At 43.0% G+C, this 12,791-nt stretch overlaps 2 protein-coding genes across 2 annotated transcripts; one reads left to right on the plus strand and one right to left on the minus strand.

The window, feature by feature from the left end:
• The first annotated feature begins 6,760 nt into the window (after positions 1-6,760).
• LOC134881060 (putative nuclease HARBI1) lies at positions 6,761-8,770 on the plus strand. Its single transcript, XM_063908178.1, has 2 exons — positions 6,761-7,727; positions 8,028-8,770. Exons 1-2 carry the CDS (start codon positions 7,036-7,038, stop codon positions 8,572-8,574), a joined length of 1,239 nt encoding a protein of 412 aa, XP_063764248.1. The 5' UTR covers positions 6,761-7,035; the 3' UTR covers positions 8,575-8,770.
• Positions 6,766-11,564, minus strand: LOC134881059 (uncharacterized). The gene is made up of 2 exons (XM_063908177.1): positions 10,779-11,564; positions 6,766-10,096 (listed from the first exon to the last, which is right to left on the minus strand). Exons 1-2 carry the CDS (start codon positions 11,307-11,309, stop codon positions 9,344-9,346), a joined length of 1,284 nt encoding a protein of 427 aa, XP_063764247.1. The 5' UTR covers positions 11,310-11,564; the 3' UTR covers positions 6,766-9,343.
• Between the last annotated feature and the right edge of the window lie 1,227 nt (positions 11,565-12,791).

Below are 12,791 nucleotides of genomic sequence, written 5' to 3' on the forward strand. Positions count from 1 at the left end.
GAAATACTAACATGATTGTAGTTGTTAGAGAGAGCCACATCCGTGAGTTTAACCACGGCCGCACTGCAGCACACATGGAGTAAGTTAGGCTGCCACCTGGTGTTTGTGTGTGTAAATAACTGGTCTCTTTACTCACATCTTACTGTGGAATGGCATGTTGATAGAGCAAGTGTTTCCTTAAATAAAAGTAGAAGTAAGACAATATTAAAATACTCCAGAACATGTCAAAAGTGTGCATTCAAAATAAAGAATAATTCAGAAGTGTTATCAGCTATTTCAATAGTGAAAAGTGCAGAAAATGGCCGCCTATTATCATTGTTGTAGCATATACTATTATGACTGTTCTTTACTACAGTTTTGAGGAATGTACTCACTGTTTCCTTTTTATGCTGCTGTTTACCATTCGTACATTTGACTGGAGTATACCTTTCACTATATTACTCCACTACTGTTGCTGATACTGAAAAATAATATTATAAAGCTAAATACGATCTTAAAGTTATGGTTATTTACTGTACAATATTTTATTTTACATTCTGTCCTTTTACTTTTTCTATAACTCCTGCATTTACTTGGTCACTTCCAACATTCTCTGCATTATTTAGCTTATTGTATTATTTATTTTTCTGACATGTGTATATTATATATTATCACATTGGTCTTGCAACATAATTTACACTATGTTATTCCACTCTATTTTACTCTGTTTCTTCTTGCAGTATCTTTATTGTTGGATTTGTTTTATGTCCTATATAACTATAATGCAATGTTGGAGGAGCTTGAGACTTAAGATTTCCTTTGCCATTTTTACACTGAAAATGCATATGACAATAAATCCTTTGAATCTTGAATCTATTTACCTGTGAAATGAAATACAATTGAAATGCTCAAGTAAATACTCAAAGAACAAAGATCTTTGAATAATACTCAAGTGCAGTATTTGTACTTTTTGCCAATGCATGGCCAAGCTTCAGACATTGGAATAAAACAGAGAAAAGATTAACACATGATCATGACAGATCAGATTGTAAAAGATCTCAAATATTTACATACTTCTGCAATTGGCCAATACAAAGAGTGGAAATTTCTCTCCCTTCTATTACCGAGATAATTGTTAAAATTGGCTCCACAACCTGTTCCTAATGGTCACTTGAGATCAGTATTGTACACTGTAACAACTTACTGTTCATTTTATATATATTGTGTTTTTATGTGTATTTTCAAGAATGTGAACAACACAGAAGAACACAACTTCCCACAAGTTTGCATACCGCCCAGTTCTTTGTGTGTTACATTGACATCCACTAGATGGCGCCATGGAGTTCAGAGTTCCAAACCGTTGATATCTTCAGGCTCCAGCAGAAGATATTTGCTCAAATAGTCTACTCCTGTATGGAAGGGAAAAAAGTGGAGTAGTGGAGTGAAAGAGTATTTCCGTTTATGAGACTGTAAATTTGCCAACTTTTCAGATGTTAACATTGTAGTTTTTACTCCACTATAGTTAACTGTCAGCTTAAACTGATTATTCATTGTGTAGATGAGAAGTTTACATAGAAATCATATGATGGCATTATAAAAATTATGTATCTGTGTGCAGGATCCAGTGCCCTATTTTCCCTGTGGCCAATGACGAATAAGAGAATAATCATCCTGTTAGGATAAAAACGGCTTTGTCCTGTCTAGGTCTCCAGCAGCACATAACTAACATTGAGATGCAAGCTGGAAAGTAGTTCCACAACCACATCAGATATTGTATCCAGGTACGACTCAATATTAGTTGATTAAACAAAACCAAATCTAACACACAAATGTTGTGGTGACAATTAAAAAATATAATATATAATATACCTTCATTAGTTATGTTTTTACCATTTGCTGCTATACCTTCAGTTAAGTCTAATTCCTAAAACAGGACTTTTTCTCATACTGAAGCATTTGTTGAATATTTTCCACCTTTTTATATTTTGAATTTAAAGCCTGCTAATTTAAATTTAGTCATTGAAAAAACATTTAATCCACACATTTTTTATGTCCAAGCAACATAGAGTATATACCTAGAGTTTACTAACATAAACCTACTGTTTATACCAGACTAAGTTACTTCTTTATACTGAGTTTAAGGGTGTGGTTCATTTCTCAGCAAGTCGTGTGTAAGAGATCTACATTCATGCCAGCCGTGACAGACATTCTCTTGCCTGTCTTTGAAGCACTTGGCAATGTGTTGCAGTCTAGCAATGGCTCTTAGCAGAATGTTCCAACTAGAAAATCTTTCAAATCTAGCACTTCCTAGTTTACCTTCTGACAGAGTGGTGGTACAGGTCACAACCTCTGGCCGCAGTTCTGGATCCACGTCAGGTTCGACAAGGCTGAAGGGCTCCCCCTGTCTTTGACTTTGCCTCGGGCTTGTGAGGAAAGCAGGTCCACTCAGCCATGTAGAGAGAGAGAGCTGTTCAGCAGGTAGTGCTCTCGTGGCATGATCAGCTGGATTCAGATGAGTTGGCACAAAATGCCACTGGTGCACCTGCGTGGATCACCTGATACGTTCTACTCGGTTATGGACGTAGACATAAAACCGTCTCTTCTCATTAAAGATGTAGCCCAGCACCACCTTTGAATCTGTAAAAAAGTTCACTTCATCCAAATCAATGTCTAGCTCTTCTTGAACTAATTCTGCTACTTCCACAGCCAGCACTGCAGCGCAGAGCTCCAGTCTCGGGATGGTGATGTCTGGTTTTGGAGCGAGTTTCGCTCTACCGAAGAGGAAGCCCACTTCACTGTCACCATCAGCGTTGGTAAGCTTCAAATAAGCAACAGCACCCACTGCTTTTATGGATGCATCACAGAAAATGATTACCTCTTTCCTCTGTGCTGCGGACGAAGGGATTGAGGTGTACATCCTTGGGATGCTCAGCTGCTGTAAGTGCTTTAAAGAATCTTTCCATCTTTCCCACATACCTTGCTTTTCTTCTGGCAGCTGTTCGTCCCAGTCACAGACATCAGAAGAGATGTCTCTCAGAATGACACGACCTTCAATGCTGACAGGCACCGCAAAGCCGAGGGGGTCAAACAGGCTGTTGATGACTGATAGCACTCCACGCTTTGTAAATGGCTTCTCGTTGGTGGTCACCTGAAACATGAACAGGTCTGTGGACAAGTCCCATCCTAATCCTAGGGTACGCTGCATAGATGGTGTACTTTGTCCAAGATCCAGGCCCTGTAGCCCGGTGGCCAGATCTTCATCTGGAAAGGCGCTTGTGATAGTCGAACTGTTGGATGAGATCTTGTGCAGGCGTATATTTGATTGTGCCAGCTTATCATCATCTACTGTTTGCTTGAATATGTGTTTGCCTACATTGCCATCTGGTTACATTCAGTGAGTGTCGGTAATGGCATGGATGTTTTCCCATCCATCCCCTCAATGGTGAAGCCGTTGACTCTTCTTCCGCTGGTGTTCGTTATGCCAGAGCATGTCTTCATTGTATATGGTAGAGCTTCACTTTGTACGTCAAAAAAGGAAGACCTTGCCAGTGATACATTGCTCTGGTCATCTAACATTGCATACATTTTCTTCTTCTTTTCAGGGAACTTGGTTGGATAAACATAGACCAGGCAAATCTTCGAGCATGACTTTCCCTGTAGCCCCTTTCCACATACCTCTGTGCAACTGGACGAGGTTTCAATGGAGTTTGGGTTGTCTGGCTCCCCGCCTTGACCCTCTGTAGGTGTCTTTGGATCTTTCACTGACCAGGGCAGTGGGCCAGCATGCAGTGCTGACACGTGAATGTTGCTGTTGCCCTCTGAACATTGAATCACTGCTTTGCAGTCTTTGGCCCTGTGCCTTGTCCATATGCAACATTTGTAGCAGATGGAATGCTCTTTGAGTAAACCTTTTCTCTCATCCAACGTCTTCATTCTAAAGCTCCGACATTTAGCAAGAGAATGTGGCTTCTTATGAATGGGACATTGTTTATCTGGATCAAGAGGTAGTGTATTTGTCTGCTTCACTAGTGTTTTTTTCTGCTTTGGGATGTGGCGTGTTGTAGCCTTGTAACATAAAGCTGGGGTCTGTTTTCATTTCAGCATGACTGTTCAGAAACTTAACAAAATAAGAAAAAGGTGGATATATAGTATTATGTTCTTTCTTATATCTTGTTCCTTGCTTGATCCAAGCCTCTTGGAGATTATTCGGTAGCTTTTCAACTATGGGGTTTATTCCTCTCGACGTATCAAGAAAACGGAGGCCTGGTAGATAGCCTTCGTTCTTTGCTGCTTGTAGCTCAAGAAGGAGGTCAGCGAGATCTTGCAGTAGGTGGTTGTCTTTGTAGAAGATCCGGGGGAAACTTTCCAGACGCTTAAACAGGGACGCCCCAATGGCTTCTGATGAGCCGTAATTCTTGTCTAGCTGCTGCCACAGACGCCAGAGGCCTGTCTCTGGATTGTTCACATGAACTGCTCTAATCCTCAGGGCATGTTGAAGCGACTCCCCGTCAAGCCACTTTGTGAGTAGATTGAGCTCCTCGCTGGCTTTGAGGTTTAGTCCTTCGATGCCATTGCAAAACATAGACTTCCAAGACATATAAGTCTCTGGTTTGTTGTCAAAGACCTTGAACCCAGTGGTTAGAAGATCACGGCGCGCAAGGTAAGTGGCGAGATCTGAGATTTCTGTTGTTCTGGACATTGATCTGCTTTGTGAATGTGTGTTGTCTGTTCTGGTACCTATGTTAAAGACAGGTGGGGCTCGATAAGGATGCCATCCAGCTGGGGTCCCTGTAGCCCACCCAGGTGTGTACTGAGTCACTGGTTGTGGCACACTGTACCTAGGCTGAGATTCTCGCTGAGACCTATCTTCCATTTCAGGTTCAGGCTCATCTTTAAAGTGAGTTTTGATGTATTCTGCAACGCGTTTGACTGGCTCATGCGTTGTTACTGGAGTGTTCAACTCACGGTCATCTGTGCCTTCAGCTGCCGCCTCAAGGACTCTTGCTGCAGCGAGGGCTGCTTCAGCCTCACCCTCCTTTTTTAGAGCATTCAGCCTTGCTTCAATCCGTGCCTTCGCGACCTCAATATCGATTTGGCGTTTGGCAAACTCGGCTTTGGCGCAGGCAGCTTCAGCTACAGCCCGTGCTCGGACTGCAGCCAGGCTTGCACTTGACTTGCTTGACCGGTGTGAAGCTGACGTTTTGGCTGATCCACACTCTGACCTAACTTCCAATTGGGAGACGGGAGGGGTGTTATCTGCATCGGACATCTTGACTGGTTAGAGATGTAGCTCTTGGTGAATAACTTGATGTGTTGACTAATCTTTTCACTCTTCTGCCCTCAGCTATGTGGCGCTACACAGCCTAGACAGCGAGCTAAACAAACTGGTCGAGGAGTCTGAAGAGGCTTTCAGAGCGTTTACTTGACACAGTAGAATTTTTTGTGAAACTGAAAAATACAAAATAAAGACATGTTTCAACCCACGTTCATTGTTTACCTATTCTAGCATTACGCTATTTAACTTACGCTAAACAAAGGACCAGTTCAATGCTAAGCTTCACAGAATTGCTAGCTAGCCCAACATGTTTCAAACTAAATGCACAATTACACTTTACACATTACAAACATGAATATATACGCTTAAAGGTACCTAAGCACATATAGTTGACCTAGTTGCAAGATAACTACTTACAGATTGTCCTGTATCAAGTGCATACACGAGCAACAGACACAGCACGTCTTTCTCCCTCTTTTACCGTTTGCACACTGACTACACAGAACGTAACTTACTGACAATTAAAAACGATACCTAAGTTGACCACTAGATGGCAGTTTATGTTACCACATAAAAGGTGACATTAGCAACAAACCTATGGACAGAATAAGTATGGACCTTTAGTGCTCAGTGTTACTCATTTACAAACATGGTAAAGGTTGGCTTTACTTCCACTCCTGCAGGATTAAGATGTTTTCTGCTTTTGGATTTCATGAGACTAAGTAAATTCCCCACACCTCTGTAAAAACAACCCTGGGGGCTTAGTTTCACTGTAGCTGTTTTCAAACTAAAACAAATTGGAAACGAGAAAGAGAAAACCTAGTATGTTCAAACACATACACACACACACACACACACACACACACACACACACACACACACACACACACACACACACACACACACACACACACACACACACACACACACACACGCACACACTAGTAGTTTGAAAATGTTTGAGTGTATTTTGATTCTCAATTGCTGCTGTCTTTATCAGAGTTCTCTTTAAAAGAGATTCTGTAATCGATCAATAAAGGTACGTTATGAATCATTACTGTAAACATATTGTTTTTTAGTACAATTGAACAAAGCGCATCTTTTTTTAATGTTAATTTTAATGTTAAGTTGTATACTAAGAGACAATTTTTAAGGATTTGGTGAAGTCTTGTTTTCCGTGTTTCATCTTAATTCACTTATAAACACTTGAGTCTCAAGTACTTAAAGTCTTCGTACTTATCGAGGTTAAATGGAAACAACAGTGTGGTGGCATGTGTCAGGTTTGTGTCAATGCATCTTATTTGAAGCAGCACCGTGCCTAAAGACGTGGCTTTGCATTTAAACGTTTGATTGGCCGAATGTGAGAGGAAAGGAGGGAAGGTTAATTTCCTTTTAAGCTGATATAATTGATATGTTTGGTTTGCAAAAAACAGAAGGGTGTGTGTTTATATTTATTCACAGTAACAATGCATGTTAAGAAAAGATAATAGCCAAAAAATGCCACACTAAGGCCCCGTGCCCACGACAACGGTAACGACAGATAAACGTAGAACATTTCGACAGATGTGCCTATCGTGCACACGGCGACGGCGTTTTTAGGAGTTGAAAACGGAGAAAACGCAAACGCCCCTCAAAGTGGAGATCTTGAAAACGTTCCAGTCTCTCGTCGCCGTAGGAACAGTTCAAAACGCAGAAGTGCGTTTTTTGCACAGGTTTTTTTTTTGCACAGGCATCTGGAAGTGACGTTCTAGCGCCAAATTTGAGCCTGCCCTTTGATAAACATGGATGAACGTGTAGCAGTAGCCGCGTTGAATGGTATGCATGCAGGCCAACAAATGGCGAGACTCTTTACCGAGAGTCATTTAGACCATAGGAGACGATACCAACGGATATTGGACATTATTGACGCACCGGAGGAGGAGACACGACGAAGTGAGAGACGAGTGTGGACGAGGCCAGGGAGAAGCTCCGAGTGGTGGGAGAACTTCGTTAATGATGTGGTGGACGAGCAAGCGTGGTACGAAAATTTCCGCATGACCAAAGACTCCCTTTATGCCCTGACTGACCTACTTCGTCCTCACATCGAGGGTCAATCGACTAATATGCGACAGCCAGTGCTGCCTCTGAAGAAGGTGGCATGTACACTGTACTATCTTAGCGATGAGGGGCGCCTCCGCAAAACAGCAAATTCATTTGGTCTGGGGAGATCTACGGTGTCGAGGATCGTACGAGACACGTGCCGTGCAATTACGGTTCATCTCGGACCCAAATATATAAAGCTGCCATTCACTGTCCCGGATACTGAGGAGCTAGTGGCTGGGTTCCTAGAAGACCATGGGATGCCCCAGTGTCTAGGAGCAGTAGACGGGACACACATCGATATCAAACAGCCGCCTGTGAACGCCACTGACTACATAAACAGGAAGAGAAGATACTCGCTGAACGTCCAAGCTGTATGTGACCATAAGTACAGGTAAGGCTACAGGCAGTTTATCACTCCAAAGACATCAGCTATACACCACCATCACTCAATTGGGCACAGAGCAGTCTGTCCCATCCAATAGCCTTGTAACAAAAAAATTAACAGAATGTAGCCAATATAGCCCAATATACATGTAGTCTATATTAATAAGCCTACAGTACCATATTGACACAACATTTAGCTATATTTACACACCCATTCATTAATCTATTTTTGTTAGAAATGTACATGTTGTGGGGGTTTTCTCTTTTAAAAAAACCTTAAAGTCATGATGCTTCATTTGTGTTGCAGATTCATGGATGTGGTGGTGAAATGGCCAGGTAGTGTGCATGATGCCCGGATGTTCGCCAACTCGAAAGTCAACAGTTTTTTGAAGACTGGGAAGATTCCCTCACTGGAGAAGCAGATAGTGGAGGATGAGGAAGCCATCCCCATCTTCCTGTTGGGAGACCCGGCCTATCCCCTCCTGCCATACCTGATGAAGGAATATGCAAATGGAGGCGCAACCCCTTCTGAGCAGTACTTTGGCCTCTCCCTATGCAAGGCTCGTATGGTCATAGAGTGTGCATTCGGTCGCCTCAAGGCCAGGTTCGCCTGCCTGAAGCGACAAATGGACATAAATCTCAGTGACCTGCCTACTGTGATTTATGCCTGTTTTGTCCTCAACAACTACTGTGAGGCTTGCCACGAGACCGTGAATCACCATGCACAAGAGGAAGCCGTGCAAATGGATCGGGACCAGCAACCTCCCACACAGAGGAACAATTATACCACAGACTGCAACGAGGCAGGTGGAAAGCGGGTGAGGAGAGTCCTCACCAAGTATCTGGACCCATAATATGTTCTTTTAAAATCAGCTTGTTTGCCAGTAAAACAGTTACTGGTGACACCTGTGTTTATGTTTATGCACATTATTTTTTTGGTGTTGATATTGTTTTGTGATCAGTCTACCAGAACTTGTGATGTGTTGTGTTCATGACTTTATGTACTCGTTCTCAGTAATTACAACAGGTAATGAATAAAACCCTTTTTTGTCAAAATAACCTGCATTAATTTACTAAGATTATGATTACTATGTTTAGTGGTTCTGCAATATGACAACTGTTTAAACGTCATATCTCCTATGATTTCAGTTGTAACACTTTCTGTGTAACTACATAGAATTAGCAGACATGATGACAAATGAGGACAACAAGGGGGAGCATTCTGTTGGTAACTGATTGTCCAGTAGATGTTCGTGACCTGTCAAAATGAGGTGTGTAAGACTTTTCTCAATAACACATGCAAATCAGGGGGGAAATCAAGTATTTTATCTTGTTGAAACATAAATACAGAAAACATAAATCCCCCAAAAAATGTATATAGTGCAAATGACAGTTTTACTAAGGTGCAACGCAACATAAAAAACCCTTTTATGTCAAATATTCAGGACAAAGTGCATGTGAACATCATGCAAAGACAGCCATAAACCAAATATACAGTAACACTGTACAAAAATAGAAATATAAAGTATACTCGAAAATCGGCCTGCATAGCCACATGAGGTAGCATCAACGGCAACAACGTTGAACAAGTCATTTGACAGTATGTAAGCACGGCTAGGCTACTTACAATGAAAGAAGATCAACCTGGTCTTCTTCATCAGTGCTTTCTGAAAGCAGCTGGTCTGTGTAGGAGGCGGCCCTGGGTGGTTGTGGTAAGTATTGGTGAGAGGAGGGCATGGGTGATTCTGGTGTCATGAATGGGTGGGAGGGGGGCACATATGTGCTTAAGGAGGCCATGGGTGAGGTGTGCGAGTGAGGTGAGGTGTGCGAGTGAGGTGAGGTGTGCGAGTGAGGTGAGGTGTGCGAGTGAGGTGAGGTGTGCGAGTGAGGTGAGGTGTGCGAGTGAGGTGAGGTGTGCGAGTGAGGTGAGGTGTGCGAGGTGGCCATGTATCGTGTCTGTGTACATGGTGCTGGTGGTGCCGTGTCTGACTGGCATGAGGCTCTAGCTGGTTCTGGTGGTGGCATGTATGGGTTATAGGAGGGCATGTGTGGTTCTTGTGGTATGTATTGGTGGGAGGAGGGCATGGCAGGTGGTAAGTAGCTTGAGGAGGCCATGGGCTGTAGGTATGTGGGCGCGTTGTGTGAGAAAGCCATGTTTGGTCTGTATGAGGGTGAGGTGAAATGTCTCACAAGAGTTTCAAAAGACTGGCTCATCCTGGTTTGGGCAGTCACTAATGCATCCATTCTGGAACTGTGTTCCCTTTCCGAATTCTCCATGATGTCGGCAATCCTCTTTTTAATTTGGAGGGCTTCATGGTGTTCATCGCTCCGCACTTTCTTCTGAAGCCTGCTTGTCTTGTAGCTGTTGAGTTTGGCCTACAAAATAACAGACCAAAGCAAACATTAGTGGACTTATAATAGTGCATCTGTCCTTGTCCTGTACAACATGCATGCACAATCCACCTTCGTGACAATATTACAGGTCTTGTATAGGTCTTGTATGCAGGTCTTGTTGTAGGTCTTGTATGCAATTTCGGTTGTGTGCAAAAGATTGTCTTTAGGCCCACTGCAGCAATGCTGTAGGCGTTTGCGCGCTCTCTCTCTCTGTGTGTGTGTGTGTGTGTGTGTGTGTGTGTGTGTGTGTGTGTGTGTGTGTGTGTGTGTGTGTGTGTGTGTGTGTGTGTGTGTGGGCTATGTGTGTGTGTGTGTGTGTGTGTGTGTGTGTGTGTGTTAACGCGATTTCAAATATTGTGCCATTGTCAGTTACAGACCAATAGGGATACCAACTTCAGTGGGCTACACTTCACTTGAATTGTGTCAAAACGGTAGGACTGGAACATTGTGACATCCAAACCATTTCAACATCCAAACAATAACGAGTGTAATTGTGCATCTGGCAAGCACAACTGTCCTTTGTAATTCGTGTAAACAATATTTTTTACTCACTGTCATTATAAAAAAAAAACACACACACACACACACACCCGGAACAGGACAGGTGCCCCTTACATTGCCATGATGTTTGGGGCTAACACTAGCGTCAAACACATAGTTTTACCTGAAGTAAGTGTCTCCTCCTCGAAAGAGTTTCTCCGCCCGGCTCCGAAGATGAGCTGTCCTCCTGCACCGATTCTTCTGCTTCTGCTAGTTCTACACCGCCCAGCTCTGCTGCCCCATCATTTACGTCTGCCGTTTCGAGGCCATGCTCTACTGTTGTGGAGGCAGGGGTGGTACCCCAAATTTCATCACATAGCTCGAAAAACAAAGACACCACCCTCCCGTGCCCACTACGGCTCTGGGTGTCCACAGCATGCCTATATTTTATGCGCACGGCTTTAATTTTGGTTGCAACATGACCTTTGCTAACCTGGTCCTTAGCATGAGGGTACTTTGGGTCGTTTAGTGGGTAGTTCTCCATGAACGACTCCCATATTTCAGTATATTTGTTTTGGACACTCTCCCAATCAACATTATCCACTGCCTTCCTGGCTTTGTAGTTTAAAGTTGTGTTTAGCAGCAACTGGACCTCCTCATCTGTCCAAACAAAGTTTGAACTAGGCGTACTGTTATTGCCGCCGCGCTTCGCCATTTTCTTCTAACTGACGCGGAGGAAGTAGCCACAAAACAGGCATTTGGTATTGTTGCTACTGCCACCTACGTCCGGGGCGTGCTTACTTCATCGGCAAACTGCGAGTATTATGAGTTTTATACGTTTTCCCTGTTCCCATGGATAGACAGATATCCACCCCCAAAACGCTCGTGAGAACGCAGATAAACGCAGATAAATTGTGGAGGGGAAAAACGGACATCTGCGTTTTTGCTTCAGAGCGTTGTCGTGGGCACGTAGCCTAAATAGCTAGTGGACACACAGTGTTCAAGTATCTTCACATGTTGCTGCCGAAACAAGAGGCATGGCCAGCAGAAAAGACAATTTAGCATTACACTCCCTGTTAGCCAGTCCGTTCTCGTAGTTCCCTTCACAAAACGTCCGGGTATTTCCTTTAGCTCTTCCCTGAGTAAGGTCGAGATTCGGAGTGGACCTACCCTTCTGTTTTATTTTTAACTGAATTTCAAACGGTAGTTTAGTGAAATCGTTTCTCAGAAAAAACTCTGGGTCTCCGTCGCCATCCATTCTTACTTTCTAACCTTCCTTCACGGTTAGCAACAGCATGGTTGTGTGTGGTTACGTACTTACGTATTAGTGTAGGAGGCACGTACAAGCTAGCCTCCTCATTTTTTAAATTTTTACAGTTTGATTGACCTTGATGAGCGTTCGGTGACAAGCCGAGCTTCAATCTGATTGGCTAAAACCCTTAGTAGTAGTGGAGGCCAAGTTAAACGGGCCTCCTTAGATGGCAGTATTTCACCTATAGGGACGCTGTTTTGCTCGCTCAAAGACGGCATATTTGGAACCTAAAATGTGCGTCATGAATCCCAACTCATGGATATTTTTTTATCGAATATAAATGAGGAGGCCACGCCTCCCTTGGCCTCCGGGAGAAAACGCCACTGCTGCCAAGGGAGCCAGAACGCAGTCTGAAACTGTCATTATATCATATGCTGTAGCTAAAATGACCTGCAAACTTCTTTCAGTAGCACCAGGATGAGAAAGCAGAGGGTGGCATCTGGTTTCAGAAAAGCCCCAATATCACACACACTACTGCCAAGAGGAGATATCTTTCTCCACTAAAATAGTTTGTATGAAATCAAATCTGCAAGAAACGTTATGTCACCATACAGTAAGGTCCAGTCTGTATTATTTTCATTTTAATAGTTCTTACATCATAATAAATGATAATTAAATATGATGGTAATATGCAGCATAACATTCGGCATGTGTTGAAAGTTAACATGAACGAAGGAAATACATGAAAAAAAAATCCAACGGCCTTTGCACGTTTGGCACTGGTTTCAGGTCACTTGCCCTTATTTGAAATTAGAGGTTATATTGTAATGACCTGTAGTGTGTGTGTGTGTGTGTGTGTGTGTGTGTGTGTGTGTGTGTGTGTGTGTGTGTGTGTGTGTGTGTGTGTGTGTGTGTGTGTGAGTGTGTGTGTGAAAGACAGAGAGA

This window comes from Eleginops maclovinus, chromosome 19, assembly GCF_036324505.1.
Source record: "Eleginops maclovinus isolate JMC-PN-2008 ecotype Puerto Natales chromosome 19, JC_Emac_rtc_rv5, whole genome shotgun sequence".
In the NCBI taxonomy this organism is placed as follows: domain Eukaryota; kingdom Metazoa; phylum Chordata; class Actinopteri; order Perciformes; family Eleginopidae; genus Eleginops; species Eleginops maclovinus.

Excerpts from the sequence above, each read along its gene's own strand:
- LOC134881060 (XM_063908178.1), top strand. The coding sequence starts at position 7,036 with ATGGATGAACGTGTAGCAGTAGCCGCGTTGAATGGTATGCATGCAGGC. Across the intron at positions 7,728-8,027 it reads GTATGTGACCATAAGTACAG|ATTCATGGATGTGGTGGTGA; the intron begins GTAAGGCTACAG and ends TTTGTGTTGCAG.
- LOC134881059 (XM_063908177.1), bottom strand. The coding sequence starts at position 11,309 with ATGGCGAAGCGCGGCGGCAATAACAGTACGCCTAGTTCAAACTTTGTT. Across the intron at positions 10,097-10,778 it reads GGAGGAGACACTTACTTCAG|GCCAAACTCAACAGCTACAA; the intron begins GTAAAACTATGT and ends GTTATTTTGTAG.